The sequence below is a fragment of the Eubalaena glacialis genome, chromosome 1 (assembly GCF_028564815.1).
Source record: "Eubalaena glacialis isolate mEubGla1 chromosome 1, mEubGla1.1.hap2.+ XY, whole genome shotgun sequence".
Taxonomy (NCBI): domain Eukaryota; kingdom Metazoa; phylum Chordata; class Mammalia; order Artiodactyla; family Balaenidae; genus Eubalaena; species Eubalaena glacialis.
The window spans coordinates 35,130,584-35,145,208 of NC_083716.1; the positions used below are offsets into that span (position 1 = coordinate 35,130,584).

General features: G+C 35.9%; 1 protein-coding gene across 3 annotated transcripts in view; it reads right to left on the reverse strand.

Annotated features, from left to right (window-relative positions):
- MARCHF5 (membrane associated ring-CH-type finger 5) overlaps positions 1–14,625 on the reverse strand; it is a 50,388-nt gene that overhangs the window by 28,499 nt on the left and 7,264 nt on the right. For 2 of the 3 annotated variants that reach the window (XM_061171719.1, XM_061171758.1), the window contains exon 2: positions 4,351–4,553. In XM_061171719.1, the coding sequence (XP_061027702.1) occupies positions 4,351–4,553 (203 nt within the window). Of the gene's footprint in view, positions 1–4,350; positions 4,554–14,625 lie in introns of those variants that run through there. The other variant, XM_061171827.1, reaches the window with a different exon arrangement.

Genomic DNA, 14,625 nt, shown 5'->3' on the forward strand with positions numbered 1-14,625 from the left:
ACCCACGTGCAGCAACAAAGACCCAATGCAGCCAAAAATTAATAAATAAATTTAAAAAAATAAAAATAAAAATAAAAAATAAAACAATGAGATATAAATGGCTAAATCCAAAACACTGACAAAAGCAAGTGCTGCAAGGATATAGAGCAACAGGAACTTACTGCTGGTCAGAATGCAAAATGTACAGCCACTCTGAAAGACAATTTGGTAGTTTCTTACAAAACTAAACATAATCTTACCATATGATCCAGCAATTACGCTCCTTGTTATTAACCTAAATAAGTTGAAAATATATGTCCAGACAAAAACTTGCACACAGATGTGTACTGCAGCTTTATTTGTAACTGCCAAAACCTGGAAGCAACAAGATGCCCTTCAGTAGGAGAATGGATAAATAAGCTGTGGTATGTGCAGACAATGGGATATGATTCAGTATTAACAAGAAATGAACTATCAAGCCATGAAAGACACGGAGAAACTTTAAATATATTTACTAAGTGAAAGAAACCAATCTGAAAAGGCTACATACTGTATGATTCCAGCTATATGACATTCTGAAAAAGGCAAGACTATGAAGACAGTAAAAAGATCATTGGTTGCCAGGGTTTAGGGAGGAGGATGGGATGAATAGGAGGATATATTCACAGTATATTCCCTATTGACAATTAAGAACACACACTTGCCACCATCCTTCCATTCTGGCCGTCACTAAGTACCAGAAAAGATGCAGACTTTGGCCAGTTAGCCAGACAGACTGAGTCTAAATCCATATGAAAACTCTTTTTTAATACCTGCTACACAGAGATCATCTCATAGAATGTTAACCATCACCTCTTCCTCTCTGCATCTTTTCTCTTGTCTTTCATTCCTTCTTCTGGCCAGTGTCTCCTAAGTGTCGTCTGGGGACCAATAGTGGTCCCTGGCAATCAATTAACTGGTTTACTATAGACAGTTTGATTAAAAAAAAAAGTGATAAAAGCTTTGATCACAAACATTTCATAAATTGAAAAGATTAATTACGACTTTCAAGGAAATTTCTTTAGCTTCTTAATTGTTATGTTCCAAGGGTCACACATGCTTTACAAGGATAGTTAAGAGGGGACTGTTTGTTTCAGCTAACAAACTTTGACATCATGAGTTGTTTACATTGGTTAAATATATATTTTGTTGTTGTCCTATCAATGTGTTAAATCCCCAATTAGGAAAATGTATCAATGCCTCAAAAGTGCTCACTGAAGAGTAAAAGTGATAAAAACACATTTGACTCAGAATGTCATAAATGATAAATAGTATGATCTTATAGAGTGAAAACAGTAGGATCTTACAATGGGCTATGACCAGTGAATTACAAGTTATTAGTTTACACTGGGGGACCTCCTTGTTCCAATCAAAGTATAATACATTTTTAAACAGGTACTGAAACATTATAAAACAGGGATAAGAAGCCACTGAAGCATTCATGTAATTTTCAACCACTCTAGTAAACCAATCAAAACCTGCATTATGAATTTTGTCATTGAAAGCAAAGATTAAAAACTGCGAAGAAACTTTAAGTTATTTTAACAAAAACAGGTATAACTAAGGTCAGCTGCAAAATTAATGACAAATATGCTCAGAAAGAAAACAATTTACTGGTATGTTTCTGTATCAGATGACACTACTGGACATTAATTACATAATGTTAGATGTGGTATTCAGTGAGTAAGAACAGTTGGTATCACACATGTATGCTCTTAAATATTTTGTTTCATGGCTACAAGAAACCACTAGTATTCAGAATATGAATCAACTCTTGGTATGTACATAATATGTAAATTATGAAATACAAACAGTTCTGATTATCAATGAAAACATGCGTTAGAGAAGGGATTTTCCTTTAACCAACAATTATCTTTGAACCTTGACTTGAAAATGTACACTAGGATCAATATGGCCAAAAGCACTAGTCATGTGTGTAGCAAGGAAGAGTATAGCACCTGGAAGTCAATTCACACATGGCTTCATTTACAGACAACACCTGACATTTGACAGTAAGTCTTCTATTGAGTCTGTTAAAGATTGCATGGAAAATTGTGAATATAATACTCAAACTGCAGTCCCTGAGCAGGTATCCTCAGCATGTTACGTCAGGAAAAAAGAAGCAAATACAACACTCTGCTTTCCTATCTTGTCAGGAGGAAAGGTGCTAACAAAAACTATTTAAATGAAGTATATACATTTTTTTTCCCATGACACCAATAAGGTCAGTAAAAAATTTCTGATTATCTGTGCCTTACTCAAGTGGCAGATCTCTGTGATATTCAGTATAGTGAATAGCTTGAACCTATCATATGAGGGTGAAATAACAATTCTTAATGATAAAATATGAAGACCAAATCATGATACACGTAGCTTAAGCAAAGAGTTTGACTTTTCCAACATGTAGCCATTTTCTTTCCTTGTTGTAGAATGAAATCAGTGTCTTATCATTAGTATACTTAAAAAATGTATTCAATTACCACACTAGACCTAAAAACATGTTTCCTAGAACTGAAATACAACCAGAAGGACAGATTTATCCACTGCCATCTTCCAAACTGAAATATTCAGCTTCATTGCTGAGTGCCATACATTTGTCAACTCAGTGCTTCATCAGATTTTGTAGGTAGTTTTCAGTGAGAATTCTTGCAATAATTTTTGTACCCATCCATCTGAATATCTAAAACATCTAAAAGAATCATCCTGTACTTGCTGCTATTCCCAAAAACCTATAGTTGAAAAGTGGGATTATCTGATTTAGCAGAACTAAGAAGTAGGAAAAGAAACAGTTAAATAGGAAACCGTAACTTTGACTTTAGTGAGCCAGATATCAATGTGGTGAAAGACTACAGCAGTAATCGCTTTTCATGATGTTTAAAAGACCCATGAGTGGGACTTCCCTGGTGGCACAGTGGTTAAGAATCCGCCTGCCAATGCAGGGGACACGGGTTCGAGCCCTGGTCCGGGAAGATCCCACATGCCATGGAGCAACTAAGCCCATGTGCTGCAACTCCTGAGCCTGCACTCTAGAGCCCGTGAGCCACAACTACTGAGCCTGTGTGCCGCAACTACTGAAGCCCTCGCGCCTAGAGCCCGTGCTCCGCAACAAGACAAGCCACCATAACGAGAAGCCTGCGCACCGCAACAAAGAGTAGCCCCCGCTCGCTGCAACTAGAGAAAGCCCGCGTGCAGCAACAAAGACCCAACACAGGCAAAAATAAATAAATAAATAAATTAAAAACAACAACAACAACAAAAAAGACCTGTCAGTGTGGTCCACAAATTCTAAATGTCTGAGAAATGCTACTTTCTCTATTACACTATTTTTCTTTCATAGAAAGCTATCGCTTCTTCCTATGCATTATGTTAGAGAAATATAGACAGCTATGGAAATTTTGTTTGCCCTTATTATTAATCTTCTCACATTAGAAAAGCACTTCATCACCTGCACTTATGTTGCCTTATTTTTTTAAAGAAAGGTCTGATTTCAATATGTATAGCACCTAGAAAAAAAAAAATCTAATAATTATTTCCAGTTTCTCCTTGAACTCTATTCCTCCACAAAGTCATTTTTCCCTTGACCTTCCCAAAACCCAAACTGCTTTCATATACCTCTTGATTATAGTCAAGTGTGACATTAAAAATGTTGAACAACTGGCATGGCATAAACACCAAAGAGAATGACACCAGTTCATAATCACATGGATGTAAGGGAACATGCTAACTAAATATCAGCCTTAGTTATAGCTTCCTTTAAACAATCCGCTACACTTGTTTCAATGCTAGCCTCATTCTCAAAGACCATTGGTTATTCCTTGCCTGCCAATTCACAGAAAAAGGAAAGTAGTTTTCATGAAAGACAGCCATATAAATTGGATTCCAAACACTGTCTTTTATTAAATATTTAATTTTCCTTTTATTCCTTAATAGAAGAATTAAGAAAAATAAGTATTAGAAAGAACACACTATTGTTTTCTTTCTCACACACCAATGGTTTCCAGAGAATGAGGCTCTTTAGTCAGCCTTTTATTATAGTTTTGTTAACTTGATTTTACCCACACAATTAGATATCCAAGTTCTTTATCCACTCAACCAAATGAAAACATTGAATACACAGACAAATGGATAGATCTGGGGATATATTAAGGATAATGTAAACTGTTAGCAAAACAAATATCTGACATTTAGAGAGAAAACAACAGAAATGGAATACAGAAATTCACAAAAAAGCAAAGACATGAGTCACTTAAAAATCAACCTAGGATCATAGAGTCATATATTATAACATGATATATATATATATATCTGTGTTGGTTTTAAGGATCTTCTTACCCAACTTTGGAAAAACTATTAAGTATTCAGCATTGCACTGGGGACATGCCACTCTGGCTGTACTGTTTCCTCTTTGTTTTTCATCCACCCAGCGCTGCAGACAAGCCTGGTGAACCCATTTTGTAGATCCTCTGCATCTGCATGGTCTCACCCATTCAGCTGTTCTATCATCTTCATCAGTGGCAAAACACACCCAGCAACTTCTGTAAATTAAAAGAGAAAATAATGACATTATCATTAACACCCCAGCCTCCTCTTCACTGCAGCTCTCACTTAATGGGATGAGCCTACTATGTTATATTATAGGAACTTTTAATTCTATATTAAAAGACTGAGGAGAAAAACAACCAACACATTTCCAGTAGAGTAGTTTCTTCTTTTTCTGTTTTTCCTTGTATTCTTCTGCGGAATCTTGTGTTTTCTGAATTTTGTTTTTATATAACTTCCTCCATCTTTCTAGTATATTAAGGTTCTTTTTAAAAAGTTAATTCATTTATTTTTGGCTGCACTGGTCTTTGTTTCTGCACGTGGGCTTTCTCTAGTTGCAGTGAGCGGGGCTACTCTTCATTGCGGTGCACGGGCTTCTCATTGCAGTGGCTTCTCTTGTTGCAAAGCACGGGCTCTAGGTGTGCGGGCTTCAGTAGTTGTGGCTCGCGGGCTCAGTAGTTGTGGCTCGTGGGCTCTAGAGCACAGGCTCAGTAGTTGTGGCACACAGGCTTTAGTTGCTCCACGGCATGTGGGATCTTCCTGGACCAGGGCTTGAACCCGTGTCTCCTGCATTGGCAGGCAGATTCTTAACCACTGTGCCACCAGGGAAGTCCATCTTTCTAGTAATTCTTCATCTTCTCTAATGAACCAGAATGCAAAGAGACAATCCTCAAGCTGCTTTTATATGACCTAATAATTCTTCAAGGAGTGGTAAATATAGGAATATGTGAAATTCAGTGTATCTCCCATTTCAACAACATTAACCTCTTAACCTCTTGAACTTGGAAAACTAAAGTATTACATAAATGATTTCACATATGGTCTCATTCAGTTTTCAACTGAGACAGAAAAAGACCCCACTCATTTCTCTTTCTGGTAAAGTATGACTGTAAGAGAGAAAGATGATTAAATTAAAAAGCACAAAGGGAAGAAGAGATGAGGATATCAGGATAAATTGTTTTAGGATAGTGATATGATAAATTTGGGCCTACATGTTTCCATTATAGGTATGATTGGTTTTCCTTTTTTGTGGGAATTAAATTATATTTATTATATTCTAAATCTAAAAGTCAAGTCTGGGATGCCTATATTTTAAAAAATTCTATTGAGATGGTTAATTTTAAAACATTTCCCCATTTTGCTTTTGAGGATACTTCATGAACTCTAATTTGTTCTTGTGGAATTAGGTTGCAATTCCTTTTTTTTTTCCTCTCAGTTAACACAAGTTTTGACACCGATTTCCATTAGGGCAAATACAATTTAACTCAATGACACCATTCACTCCCCTCTACTACCATTAAAGTTTGACTGCACAATAGGAAACTGCTAATTAAAGCTTGTCACCTACTGTGCACATTTCACTTAATTAGATAAGTGGCTTCTGTCAGAACAACTAGCTTAACTATGCTCAGTGGGAAGGACTATATAGTCAGGTACTATATACGGGTGAGGTCTCCAGTCTGTATAACAATATGAATTTTAATTGTGTGCTCCAATTAAAACTTCGCAATTAGAATAGGGAAAAAAAAACTGAACTGAATACGTGGCAACAATATCCAAAATTGTGCTTTTACTCAGCTTTCAAATTCAGTCAGATTTCATTTGACCTACCTAGGTAAAAATTGGAGGTAGGTAGCATTTGTTTGAGCATGCTTGACCCTCTGACCCACCTCAGCCAAGCTGTCTGGGCCCCTGTGCTATCTTACGGTTATCCAGAAATGCCTCCTCCTCCACCTCCTTCTTTTTTAAAATTTTATTGTGGTAAAATATACATAACATAAAATTTACTACTTTAACCATTTTTAAGATTGCAATTCAGTAGCACTAAGTCATTCACACTGGCAACCATCATCACTATCCATGATTTGACTGGGTTTCAACCTAGTTTTCATAAAATTTCAATTCACAAGTATAGAGCAAATAAACCAGTTATTTGAGGTGTTAGTATATATTTTCCCCATTTAACCAAGGTAATTTTGTAAATATAATTGTATACCTCTGGGAAATGAAAACCATATTTTGGCAACAAAATATAGGCAAAATATCTAGAAACTAGATTTCTAGGTTCTTGTAAGTTTTTCATATCAACAATGGAACATATATGTAGCTAAGTACATCTAGACCAGCATAATTAATCAGTATTAAGGTGAACTGAATCTTAAATTAAGCCAATTTCCAGTCATCAGGAAAAAACAAAATAAAATGTAAAGAACCTTAATACTAGGTGGAACCAAATGAAATTGCCTATATTTATCTGTTTTTAACTTACATAAATGGCAGCTTCATATACCAATATAATGGGAATATTTGTATAGCTATAATCCCCATAAATTCTGGATAAGTATAAGTTTATTTTTCCCCAACATTTAATAGGAAAAATTTCAAACTTTTGAAAAAAGTTGAAAAACTGTTTGGTGAACATCCATATTCTTAACACCTAGATTCTACAATTCTTATCATTTTGCTACATACGTACTTTACTACATATTCTTTCATCAATCTTATTTTTTGATGCATTTCAAAGTTTCAGACATTAGTGTATTTCACCCCTAAATAAACACTTTTACAGTTTTACTTTTTAGAAGGTACTCAACTAACATTTAAAAGAGGTACTTTCCGGATTTTTTTCTAATTTCACAACTATGGTAGATAAGATAGTTAAACGATGATTTACAGTGAAAACTTATTAGGTGTTAAACCTAATTGGAAATGTTAATACCCATAACCTTGTTTTTATTGTTTGATTCATAGTGATAGTGAGTATACAGCTTACAAATTTGGATTTTGAAGCTAATGCTCATTAGAGATTAACTAAAATTATCCTATAGAGGAGATATTTAAAAAAAAACCTTATTGATAATAATACTCTCAAAAAGTCTGCTGATTTTCAACATCTACCAACGTACCACATACATTTTCTATTTATTCTAATCGCTAAACAGTACATCTGATGATGGTCATCTGAGATCAAATAGTATTGCCCACAATATGTAAGCTTCTGATAACACCACCAAATTACTTCATCTAAAAATTATAATTTAGATACAAGTAAATGTTATATAAAACGAAGACTTCTAACTTAATAGTACAAAACAAACAAGCAACTGAAAATTATAGAAATTGCCAGCAACATTTACTGAGCATTCACTGATTCCATGTAGTTTCACTGGTTCCATGTGGTTGCACAAACAAAATAAATGGAAGATTGTACCTATCTAGAAAACCCTATAATTTAATTGGGGCTATATCCAGTAGGTACAAGAGATTTAAGGTTCCAGTGAAATTACCATAGGTACATCCATTTTAAGAAGAAGGAAGGATCAATTTGGATAGATCAGAAAAGGTTTCAGGGAGGAGTGATAACAGAAATTAGCAGGGGCAAGTGATTTTATTGCAGGGATTTTCAAAACAAAGGTCTCAGGACCAGTAGTTCAGGATCACTAGGGAACTTGCAAATTCTCTGGCTCTACTCCAGATCTAGTAAATAAGAAACTCTAGAGGAAGAGGGCCTACAAATCTGTGATTTAACAAGCTCTCAAGGTGATCCCAATATTCAATAAAGTTTGGGAACTGCTGGTGTAGAAAAATGGCAGGTAAAAAAAAGCAAACAGATTGGAGAAAGCAGACTGTGTGAAAGGGATAATTACTGGATTTACTTAAGGTAGAAATAATTGCTTCTGATGACTAAATATTTTTAATATAAATAACAGTACAGAAAATGTTAGGTTCTAAAGAATTTATTAACTGATTTACTACCTTACTAGGTATATGAGTTTAATCTACGTAATATGGAAAGAATATTAGTCTGTGAAATAAGGGCCAGGTACATGGGAAATTAAAGCATATAAAAATGGTCACATGAATGTTTTTAGGCAGACAGCCTGTAAGACAGTTATTAGTCTTCAGGGCTGGAAATGAGGGAAGGGAATCTTCCCTCATTTTAAAAAAAACTTCTAATAGGCTGACCAGGAATATCACCTAAGAAGGTCTTAAAATTATGCCTTTCCCCCTTTGCTTCCCCATACCCTACTCCCTCCTTGATGCAATCTATTTCAGCTATTTATTCCCCAATTCCCCACCTCCTTCCATTTAAGGAGAAAAGAGGTTGTTTGAAAATGATGGGTTTAGAGTTTCTCAAGATCTTAGAATAGAGGAGAGAGTAGAAGCTTGTGGTTTAATGTACAGCACACTTTCTCTTTTTTAGGGACAAAAAGTATACCATACTTTTTAAGGAAAACCACTCTTCCCTCCAACATCAGCCATGTATGTGGTTTATTTAGGCAGTTAGTCCCACATCCCCAGCTCCAGGAAGAGTAATCCCTAGATTGGTTTAAGGGAGTATCCCATGTCCTAGATTACAGTTATTGGGAGGCTGGGCCCATAAAGCTAGTTTCATTAGAGTGAACTTCAGAATTTTTGCTGGGTAGGTTGGTACACAGACTTTCTTTTCCACTGAGCCTGAAGGCAGGAAAAGTGTGAAGCTAAATGAGGGTGTGAGGCTCTGCTGCCAGGAGAGCCACAATGTGGAGCCTAAAGAATCCAAAGGAAGCTGAAAGATAGAAACTGATGACTTCGTTTGAGACATGTATCAAGCTGTGCTTAAAGCTAAATATACCCTTGCACTGTTCACTTACATAAACCCACAGATTTTTTTTTTTTTTTTTTTTGGTTTAACCAGTTTGGGGCAGATTCCTATCAGATACAACCCAAACAATCTTGTTACAGATTGTGAGAAACTGCATATAAGGGATAGCCCTGAACAATCATATAATGTAGACTCTTAAACAGTTTTTATAAGGACACTATTTTTTGTCAATGGCTTTGTTTCCTACTGACCGCAACTTGAGCTGAAAAGGCTTAAATAAATCTAATTTCCACTGCAAGTACTTTGAGTCTTGCAAGTTTTTCTATTTCTCACACAGGGCAAAAATATGCTCCTGATTCTGGCTACTGGATCAGGTCATTTCTTAGATAAAAACAGCCAACAAAGATAAAACCAAACATTTTGAAATTAAAAATTCTTACTGACAATGCTATAATATTTGCATTGCAGGATCAATTTAACTATAATTCTACTTTATTACATATTTTAATGTTATAGTTTATAGGATGGCAATTTTAATACCCTTAAAGGTGAGAACTGGCTATTTGCCATTTCAAAGGACAAAGCCAAAAACCTTTCAAAGTCCACACCTAAGAAGAGGTTGTAATTTCTGATAAAATTCTAATTAAGAGTTTCTCTTTGAGTCATTTCCTCCCCTTCTTCTCTTCAATCCTCCAATCTCTCAGCAGTGTTCAGTGTGATGCAGAAGCATCATCTGAGAACTTGTTATAAATGCAAATTTTCAGGTCCCACCCCAGACCTGCAGAATCAGAAACTCTGAGGATGGGACCCAACACTACATTTAAAAAATTTATTTATTTTAAATTTCTTTAAAAATTCTTCTTCTTTTTTTATTGTGGTAAAATATATAACATAAAATTTGCCATCTTAACCATTTTTAAGTGTATAGTTCAGTGGTATTAAATACATTTACACTGTTGTGCTACCATCACCACCAACCATCCCCATAACTCTTCATCTTATAAAACAAACTCTATACTTATTAAACAACTCTCCAATGTCCTCTCTCCCAAGCCCCTGACAGCCACCCTTATACTTTCTGTCTTTATAATTTTGACTACTCTAAGTACCTCATATAAGTGGAATCATCCAGTATTTGTCTTTCTATGTCTTCAAGGTTCATCCACATTGTAGCGTATTGCAGAATATCCTTCCTTTTTTGAGGCTGAATACTATTCCACTGTATGTATATATACCACATTTTGCTTATCCATTCATTGGTCTTAGATACTAAGGTTGCTTCCAAGTTTTAGCTATTGTGAATAATACTGTTACGAACATGGGTGTACAAATATCTCTTTGAGATCCTGTTTTTAATTCTTTTTGGATATATACCCAGAAGTGAAATTGCTGGGTCACATGGTAATTCTATGTTTAACTTTTTTGAGGAATCACCAACGTGGTATTTGGTATTTCAACAAACCCTTCAGGTGATCGTGATACCTGAAGTTTGAGAACCTCTACTCTGGCCATTCTTCTTTCCTTTTTCCCTTTGTAAGTTTCCTCAACTCACTATAATACAAAAATGAAATTTTATTTTATATTCAATGTAAACATTTTTAAGCTATTTGGTTTTTAGTTTAAATAGTAAGCAAAATGCTTGAGATCCTTTTTTCTAAGGAAAAAAGCTAGCTAAATCTGGGGAAAAGATTTTGTGAGTTCAGGATATTCTAACTGGTTAAAGAACTTGGGATGCCTGAGTTCAAATTCCTGCTTACCACTTATTTTAGGTTTAATGACAATCTCTTTCAAAGTTTTTGTAATGCAGGGGTTCTTAACCTGAGGTCCATGAAAAATTTAGGGGATTGGTAAATTTGGATGGGAAAAAAAAAATTATACCTTTATTTTCACTAAACTCTAAATAAAATTCAGTTTTCCTTCAATGATGAATAAACAAATCATAGTAATATTAGCATACAGCAATTAGAAATTAGTACAGTGACCAGAAATTTTCATATTACAGCTGTGCAGATCTCAAAATAACATTTAACCCACTGCTAACTTGAAATTATCAGACCCACCAGTAATAGATCTTGTATTTGTTTTAAAGCTCATATTACCATGTCAGATTTTTAATATTTTGGTAGCTGTATTTCAACGTAATTTGTCCATTTCTGACCTGTATATTTTGTTTTATTCTTTCAAAACATTCTGAGAAGGAACCCATAAGCTTAACTAAACTTCCAAAGGAGTTCTCAGTATAAAAAAGGTTTTACGTTAAAATTCCCTATTGTAGAACCCTCCTACACTGTTGGTGGAATTGTAAATTGTACATCCACTATGGAAAACAGTATAGGGGTTCCTCAAAAAACTAAAAATAGAGTTGTCATATTATCCAGCAATCCCACTCCTGGGCATATATCCAGATAAAACCATAATTCAAAAAGATGCATGCACCCCTGAGTTCACAGCAGCACTATTCACCATAGCCAAGACATGGAAACAACCTAAATGTCTACTGACAGATGAATGGATAAAGAAGATGTGGTGTATACACACACACACACACACACACACACACACAGGAATACTCCTCAGCCATAAAAAAATGAAATAATGCCATTTGCAGCAACATGGATGGACCTAGAGATTATCATACTTAGTGAAGTAAGTCAGAAAGTGAAAGACAAATACCATATGATATCATTTACATGGGGAATCTAAAATAGGACACAAATGAACTTATCTATGAAACAGAAACAGACTCACAGACATAGAGAACAGACTTGTGGTTGCCAAGAGGGAGGGATGGATTGCGAGTTTGGGATGAGCAGATGCAAACAAATATATATAGAATGGATAAACAACAAGGTCCTACTGTATACCACAGGGAACTATGTTCAGTGTCCTGTGATAAGCCACAGAGAAGAAGAATACGAAGGAGAATGTATATAGGTGTGTGGCTGAGTCACTTTGCTGTACAGCAGAAATTAACACAACATTGTAAATCAACTATACTTCAATAAAATAAATTTTAAAAAAAGATTCTCTATTGTAAAGGATTAAACAAGTGATCATGAAACTGCTTAAGAATTGCCTGGCACATACATAACCACCAAATGAACAGTAGCAATAATGGCACCGATAGAGATGAGAAAGATGGTGTCAACTTTACATCTATGCCTAGATTTTTATGGATGCATTTTCTTACCTAAATTAGCACATACAGCAGTTCTGCCTGGCACCCTGGTATTCAGTGGAAAAGGTCCTGGATTCCTGATCATCCCCCAATTGTTCAATAGGCCAACACCACTGCTTAAGATATTTATTCAAATCCTCAATTCATTTTCTCCCACCCTTCTTTTCCTTCCACTAGGTTTTCTAAATGCCGCGTGCTTGCTGATAATTCACACTCACAATTTACTTCCACACCTTTCCACCAGCCAAGTTAGTGCTCATTAGGTTACAGAGTAAAGGGAGATCTGGGAATTATCATGATTGGTTCAGAGATCAAAGAACAAATCACTATTATAATATGAAGACACGAAAAAAGAACTAAACTAGACAATTCTAAAGAATATTACTTATTCCTTAAAATAAATGTATGGCCTTACTGGTACTGGTAATGTCACTAATCTGTATGTATGACATGCTACTCTTTATAAAAAAAATCATCTACTTCTATGTGATTTTAAATTAAAATTATAACTTTTTTCCAATTATTGATATAAATCCTTCTCAACAGTAAAATTTATAAACAGTTAAAGGAATATACATCTAATTTGCCTTAAATCAAAGAGTATTCAAGATCTCCCTCTAAATTAACTTGAACGTACTTAATATGTTCACTATTTGATGCCAGAAGAAATACATTTAAGGAACTTACAATCTAGTTAAGGAACAAATATATGCATAGAAGGATCACATAAAAACAACCACACAAAACACTGAGTGCCAAGAAATGATGTTGGTGACCAAAGGTAATACAGAAACCTGATGATGACCATAAGAAACACAGGATGAAACAGCTGAGAAGGTTTCATGAAAAGGAAGAACTACAAATGAGATGGCAATTGGGGAATGAAAAGAATAAGGGTATCTGAAGTAAGAATAACAGCATAAACAACCTTAGAGATAGACATGAGCATATGGTCATGGACAATGATAAAACCAATGTGGTTGGAGCAGAAAGGTTTTAAAATAAAGCTAGATATTACAAACCAGTTGGGAAAGAATGGATGACAAAGGTAACCTCACTTCACAGGGTTCATTTGTGACTAAACTAGTTTATATGATTAAGTTAATTATTTTAAAAGTATATGGAAAAAAAGGGGAGGGAACATCAATAGAATAGTTTCTCACTGGCACATAAATTAACTAAGCAAGATAGGTATGGTTATCTAATAAAACAGTTGGCAGTAAAGTCTACCTTTGCAGACTCAGACTGTAGGTGTTTATAGTGGATTATTAGAAAGATCTGGAAAATCATAGGCTCCTGCCTATGATCACTTTGATGAAAACTGGAGGGAAGCAGAATAGAAGAGTTCCAGAATACAGGAGTGAGAGCAATGAAACAAGCTTTAAATTGTTGTTTTTGTATTATATATGGTGCCTTACCAATGTATTTCCATGACTGTTTTAAGGAAAGAGAACATATCCTTAATTCAGAAGATGCTTAGAGAACCATGCTCTGGTTAACGCAAGGAACGCCTAAATTTAACAATGGAAAAAACTGCAAACTGCTTGCTTTGTCTCAGGATTAAAAGTGTCACATCCCATGTATTCTTTTTTTTTTTTTTTTTTAAATTAATTTATTTTATTTTTATTTTATATTTGGCTGCGTTGGGTCTTCGTTGATGCGCGCAGGCTTTTCTCTGGTTGCGGCGAGCGGGGGCTGCTCTTCGTTGTGGTGTGCAGGCTTCTCATTGTGGTGGCTTCTCTTGTTGGGAGCACGGGCTCTAGGCGCGCGGGCTTCAGTAGTTGTGGCACATGGGCTTAGTTGCTCCACGGCATGTGGGATCTTCCCGGACCAGGACTCGAACCCATGTCTCCTGCATTGGCAGGCGGATTCTTAACCACTGTGCCACCAGGGAAGCCCCCCATGTATTCTTAAACAGGAACTATACCATCAAGAAGACTAAAAATCCAGGACTTCCCTGGTGGCGCAGTGGTTAAGAATCTGCCTGCCAGTGCAGGGGACACGGGTTCCAGCCCTGGTCCGGGAAGATCCCACATGCCGTGGAGCAACGAAGCCCGTGTGCCACAACTACTGAGCCTGTGCTCTAGAGCCCGCGAGCCACAACTATTGAGCCCAAGTGCCACAACTACTGAAGCCCGCGTGCCTAGAGCCCGTGCTCTGCAACAAGAGAAGCCACCCAATGAGAAGCCTGGGGACCGCAACGAAGAGTAGCCCCCGCTCGCCGCAACTAGAGAAAAGACCGCACGCAGCAACAAAGACCCAAGGCAGCCAAAAATAAAAATAAATAAATAAATTTAAAAAGTTT